The 6,323-nt window shown below is 38.3% G+C and overlaps 1 protein-coding gene across 1 annotated transcript; it reads right to left on the bottom strand.

Moving 5' to 3' along the window:
• Positions 1–4,882: 4,882 nt before the first annotated feature.
• Positions 4,883–6,055, bottom strand: LOC104539620 (chromosome unknown open reading frame, human C8orf22; the record flags this gene model as incomplete). Its single annotated transcript, XM_010183203.1, has 3 exons — positions 6,001–6,055; positions 5,076–5,165; positions 4,883–4,982 (listed from the first exon to the last, which is right to left on the bottom strand). Coding segments are annotated over exons 1-3 (245 nt in total), but the record flags the coding sequence as incomplete, so codon positions are not given.
• Between the last annotated feature and the right edge of the window lie 268 nt (positions 6,056–6,323).

Below are 6,323 nucleotides of genomic sequence, written 5' to 3' on the forward strand. Positions count from 1 at the left end.
TCTGAGCTGGAGTCATGACAATATTAAACTAACATGGGTAAAATATGGTGGGAAAATACTCAAAGAAACTCAGTTCATTGTGTATTTTACCCCTAGTATTATCTATTCACTTCTGCACCATCATGAGACAGTACAACTTGCAATTTAGAGGTTCTTAGAAAGATAGATTAAATCTAAAATAGGTTTATTGTAAGAACCTATTATAGATTCCAAAATTTTCTTCAAAGTTTGAAGTGGGTTTTTTTTGAGACGAAGATGTTACTCTACATATATGACAGTGGAATTAAAGAGAGGATTAAAAATTGTTTAAAAATAAAATTTAAAAAAATGTGAATATGTGCTATTTCATACAAGTAGTTAATTGCAATAGGCAGAACTCTAAACACAGTAAGATGCAAGATATTAAGCAATCTATTAATTGAATTCCACTTTCAAATGAATCAAGTTTAAGCATATGGTTTATGGTCCAAGATTTCAAACTGGCCAAGATTTTTGTGCCATCTCGCTACTGCACTAGCTTTTCTCCTTCTCATTGGGCTTACTTAGCAATAGTTTGTATGTCCTCATCTAATCTGAAACAAGTAAACTACAGAGTGGGAAACATAGTCTAAAAGCCTGGCTTTTAGCCTTCACTAAATCCACTCCTATTGAGCTGAAATACTTCATGTAGGCTGTATAGCTGGGGATTAAACAAAATTATACAACCTCTGTGGATATCACTGTCAAGATCCTTGAAGAGGAGGTAGAATCAGCACTTTAAAACTTTTGTCCTTATTTGAGTCATGCATTTGTGACTTAACCCCTGCACTGCTGCTCACAATGAAATTCAAGTTGGCAGCAGTGGGGCAGATCTTTAAAGATGAGTGTGATCAACCACTGAAGATTTTACTAGGGTGTTTTACTGACTCTCCAACATTGACTACTTCAAAGTCAGGATAAGATGGTTTTTCACTTGTTGCAAAAAGAGCAACACCAAAAAAAAACCAAAACCAAAAAACCAAAAACCTCCTCCAAAAAAACCCATCAAACAACAAACCAAAACCTGACTAATGTCTTTTTTAAAAGTTATTCCCAGTAATGATGCACTTCTGCTGGACATTCTTGCCTCAGCCTGCCCAGGAGATGATCCCAGTAGTGTGACTGACAGCCAGTCCTGTCAGTCCTCTGCTGTTATGGTGGAGGCAGTACCTTGATACATCTCACAGAGAAAACGTTTTTATCTTGCACCCAATCCTGCTACCTCAGCTAAACAAGTAAGGTGGGATTACAGTTATAAATTAAAATTAATCTTATTGGAGCCAAAGATGGCAAAGTTTAAAGGAGTGGCTGACATAGCTAAGAAGAGCAGCAACTTTTTCAGTGTACAATCACTTTCTTTTCCTGTTTTGAGTTGATCTAATAAAAATATTATATCTCTGTCCAGATCATGTCCTGTCATTGAGACTACAAGCACTTTTATAACTATTTTGGAGAAAGAGTCGATAGAGTGTCTCTGAATGTATCATTGAGTATTGTAACCAGGAGCTAAATCTTCTCTTTTGGCATAAGGTTGGGAAACAGTGATTTCTTTCCCCACAGTTACTGAGAGAGACAGAAGAAGTGGGAAGAAAGCAAAAAAAATATGCTTTCCCCCTGACTGCCTCTCCATATACTGATCTGATTCTCTTCCCTATTAGTCATAGCTTCTTTCTTTTACAAAGATCTATCTTCCAGTGATTGCATGCAGTATATTTCACATCTGCTACTTCCAGAACAGTTTACAATGGCATATAACAGAGTGCATGACTAGAGAAATCTGACAGAAATGCTCCATCACTGTGGAGTCAGCCAGGACACTGAACATGGTCATTGTCAAAAATTTCAGTCGCCAGCTGTGATTGCAATAGTCCAAGAAATGTTTTGCGAACAACATTAATCCTGATAGAAATGGATGAATGACCCCTGCTTGGGTTTCCCTTTGCAGAAGCATTGAGAAATGACAATGAGTCTGCTTTCAAGAAGAAATAATGCATGATTAGTTAAGATCAGGGAAAATAAAAAAGAGGGATTTGCATGTATTTTGAAGTATCAGAATGTTGTGCTACCACAAACAGAAATGACCCTTCCAAAGAAGTTACAAAGGAATGTTAAAGCACATTGTTTATGGGAGTCTTCATCACTTCATATATTACAAAAATAAAACCCAAACCTTTTCCAAACAACTCTAGTTTTATTTGCTGTTCATTCTTATTCTGGAAACTTGTTTCTTAAATGGATTAATTTGTCATTCTTGCTTCTGCAGTGCTGAGCCAATCAGTAAGAGATGATGGGGATGGTGTGAGGGTACTACTCAGAAGTTTTCCATCACCATGATGCCATTACAAAAACAAGTAGCTCACAGAGAGTAAACAAATGACAGCAAACAAACACTCCCTTCCTTTTGTTCTTTCAGCCTTCCCCCAAAAATAAAACCCAAAACAAAAAAATAAGGGTAGAGGTTGTGTGGGTCTTAAGAGCTTACCAGCTATTTCTGCAAGTTCTGCATCCCACTTTCTGAACATGTAAGGACAGAAGCAGCTTAAGCTCAGGCACCAACATGGAAGCTCAACACTGCACTTTTCCAGTGCACCAATACCATGAACCACTGAACCTTTTATTTCTCACTTACAGTAAGGGCTACAGCATTCCTTTCTTCTATGGCTTCAGGCATCTTCAAAGAGCCACATTCACTGTCTTGCAAGGAGCACTTTGAGCCTTTTTTCCCCTTTCTTTGCAAGATGATATCACAGAAAAAGGTGTTAGGGTCTTTTTCCTAGCTCATGTTCTACCATTCCTTCTTCACTTCACACTAGACTTTAAAGTGGCTAAAGGAAGAATGTCTTTTGGGGGAATTTTAAATTTTACTAATAGTTCACATAAAAAAACCCAAACCAACCCAAAAAAAACAAAGACCCACCAAAAACCCCAAAAGTCACCCACCAACCATAAGCAATACTTAATACGTTTGTTATTAGACCAAAAATAAGTCAGACCAAATACTGATTAAATATTTATTAATACAAAAATCTTAGTATAAAAAAATAGAATTGTTTACTCTGCACACTTTGAGAAAGGACAGAGATGAAACAACACAACAGCAGTAAAGAAAGATACTTAATTCAATTTAAAGGTTCCTGGAATTATATTTTCAGAGTTGTGTTCTTTATTGTTGCCATGTGCCATGCATTTATGGTCTTCACCAAGACTGTAAGCTTCGCGAAGCAGTCACTAGATACACTTTGGAGTTCTATGCATAAACCACTAACATAATGAAAAATGTTGTTTATATTAATATTTGCTATTATTAGCACATCCAATGATGGACAAAGGTCAGATAGGTTTAGTGACAGTACATCAAGAAGTTGCACAGATAATTCACAGAAATTATATCATCCAGCCAAATACTTGTTATTTTCTATTACTTCTGATACATTGTTTATTCTACTGGGTATGACTGCAATCTGATGTACTGCAATGCAGTGCTGAAGACCAAATGAAGCTATGTTACAGTTATCTTTCAAGAGCATGAATCATGACAAAGGTAGGCTTGGTTAATAACATTAATGTCATTATTTAGAGTTGAACACTTTGCCAGATAGCAGTGAATAATGATAGGATTAGTAACTTAACAAGTAGCTCTTTAAACTACAGCAAAGCAGGTGAGAATAATCTGAAACAGAGCTAGGAGTATCAACCCTGATTAAGGTTGCTCTTCTGCTTGGAAGATGTCAGTGTCCATTAGGATTACTGTTTTCTTGTTTCTCTCTTCTATTCTGTCCTCAAATATCAACATGCATAGATATGAATGAAAGTTGTGCCTGGGTATTTGAGGTTGGGATTTACACATCCTGCTCAGAGAGCAAACTGATTACTATTCCTTCGTGCAACTGGGCTTTCTAAAAGCAAAGCTATTAACAAGCGTTCTTGTAAACTTACTCCCTGTAACTGGTACACAAATACTTTATAGCAAACATGCATCATAGAGCAGTCCTACTCTGGTCTATATATATCTGAAACTTGTTTACATCAGCGTGACTGTCTATAGAGCTGATAACCTAAAGGTAAAACTTAACAGTATCGCCTATTGCAAAGTCATTCAATACATGTTTCTCTTAAACCTACATTATCTTACTTTTACTGTCATTTTTCTCTAACTATCCAAGTCAGTCATCAGGATATTTAACCCGAGTAACTTCCATTAGAAAGGCATCTCAGATTATAGCAACTCTAATGAACAAGGTAGGCCATGGACATGTCCATTAAGCAATATCATTTAAGCTACTGACAAATACTTTGAAAATGCACTTTTCTGTTCTTTTAAATGTTTTGCTCTCTTCTTGCAACCGCACCCAGACGTTAGGAAGACCCCAAGCCTCTTGGAAAAACAGGTCTGTATGTAGTATCTCAGTCAGTAAAGCCAGCATGCTGTCATATTCAACTGTTCGTACTGCAGAAATACACATTAAAAAGGTTGTAAGTAGAATTATCATTATATTTTCCTCTAAGTCATTTATGTGCCTAAGTATTTTTAATGCATTAATATCAGCTTTAACATAAAGTGTGTAAGCTGCATAAATGGTTGTGCAAGTGCTATAGGTAGAGGATTAAATAAATATCATTATCAATGTAGAACAGTCATTAGCACCTGTTTAATGTGAAGTAGCACAAATTCAATTATTAAAATGAAAACATGGGAAGCTTGTATAGCCATACACTTGCAGTATCTTTTATTCAAGTCAGCATAGTGCGCATATGCACACCCTCCCCACCCCCCAATTGCTTTAGCTAATTACAGCTTGTTTAGTAACACTTCTACCAACAGAAAAATGGAAATTATCCCAATCACTGTGAAAACAGGACTCACCTGCTTGCTGATAGTGTTTTCCTGCCAACAGTTGGTGGAGATGGGTCACTATGGAAAAAGCTTTTTATCCACCAGCATTTATCAATTAACTCAGGTAACCCTGCCAAAGGGAAAAAAGCCCACACCATTAGACACTGGCTGAATAATGAACAGGCCAAACTAGAAAAGACTGTTAGAAAGAAGGGAGCAATACCATGAAATGCTTTGTCCTGGTCTGTAGTGTTCACAGCATCTGAACAGCAGGAGGAGCTGGAAGAAACACTGGATTCCGAGTTCTGTCTTGCTGTTCATGGAAAACAAAGACACACATAGTGAAAAAAAAAAAAAATTCTTCGAGAGAGTACACTATTTCTATGCCAAGAACTTTTAGACCCGTTGCTATCTTGGAGGAAGCAATCCAAAACATAATTTTACTTTGCTACAAAGTATAACTTCTATATGATATGCATACAGTTTTTTATATAAAAAGTTTTAGTGTAAATTGATCTCTCAGCCTACTTTTCACCTAAAAACAACTGAGATCTGTCTGCATAACTTTCACTGAAATCAGTGACAAACCTTACGATCACCTACACATTACTATCAAAACAAAGAGTCTACTCTTTAATATTCAAGTCCAAAACAAACTTACTGCTATACCTTCCACTGTGGTACAACTAAATACTATACTTGTACTACAGTATACAGAGGGTTCCTAGCACACCAAACTCTTAAACCAGTGACTATTTCCTATATTTAGACACAAAAGTGTGAGTTGATTCTGCATTCTGTCTAAGCCTGCAAAGTAAATATGAAGTACAGCTAGAAGCCAGGATTTGCTGGGCTAATGCTTTTTCTACATAATCTTTTATAATTTAAAAAAAAATAAAATTATACCCCTAATGAACAATTCTGAATAGCCAAAAAAAGGAAATGAATAAGATGCTCATTAAAACTGAAGCTCCTTAACATAATGAAAAACTTTCCAAGCAATTAAAAACTATCAGGCAAAAACCCCCTTTTGCCTTCAGCTCATCCAGAAAGCATACAAAACACTTTGTCTCGAGTGGTCACAATTCGGATATCCCCTCGGGGGACCTCAGCCCCTCTCCTCCAGGGGAGCCCCCCAGAACACTTACTTCTGTAGTACTGATTTTTGGCCAGGAGGCAGCCGGCGGAGGGTACCGAGGCCATGGCAGCGGCGCGACGGGGAAACTGCTTCTCTCTGGGAAGAACCTGCGAGGAGAAGGACACGTTTTGCCGAGGGGATCCAGGCCTGGCGGAGGCCCACGGCACCTCCCAGCCCCTGCCGTGCCCGTCCCGGCATCTCACCTGCGTCGCCCAGGGAAGGCAGAACAGGATCGCTTTCCCCTTGGCTTCCAGTGCCGCTGTCACCCCCGGCTCGCCCCTCTATGGGCCTCGGCGGCGGCGGGCCGCCCGCCCCGAGTGCAGCTCGCTGAGT

The sequence above is a fragment of the Mesitornis unicolor genome, unplaced genomic scaffold (genome assembly GCF_000695765.1).
Source record: "Mesitornis unicolor isolate BGI_N332 unplaced genomic scaffold, ASM69576v1 scaffold9444, whole genome shotgun sequence".
Taxonomy (NCBI): Eukaryota; Metazoa; Chordata; class Aves; order Mesitornithiformes; family Mesitornithidae; genus Mesitornis; species Mesitornis unicolor.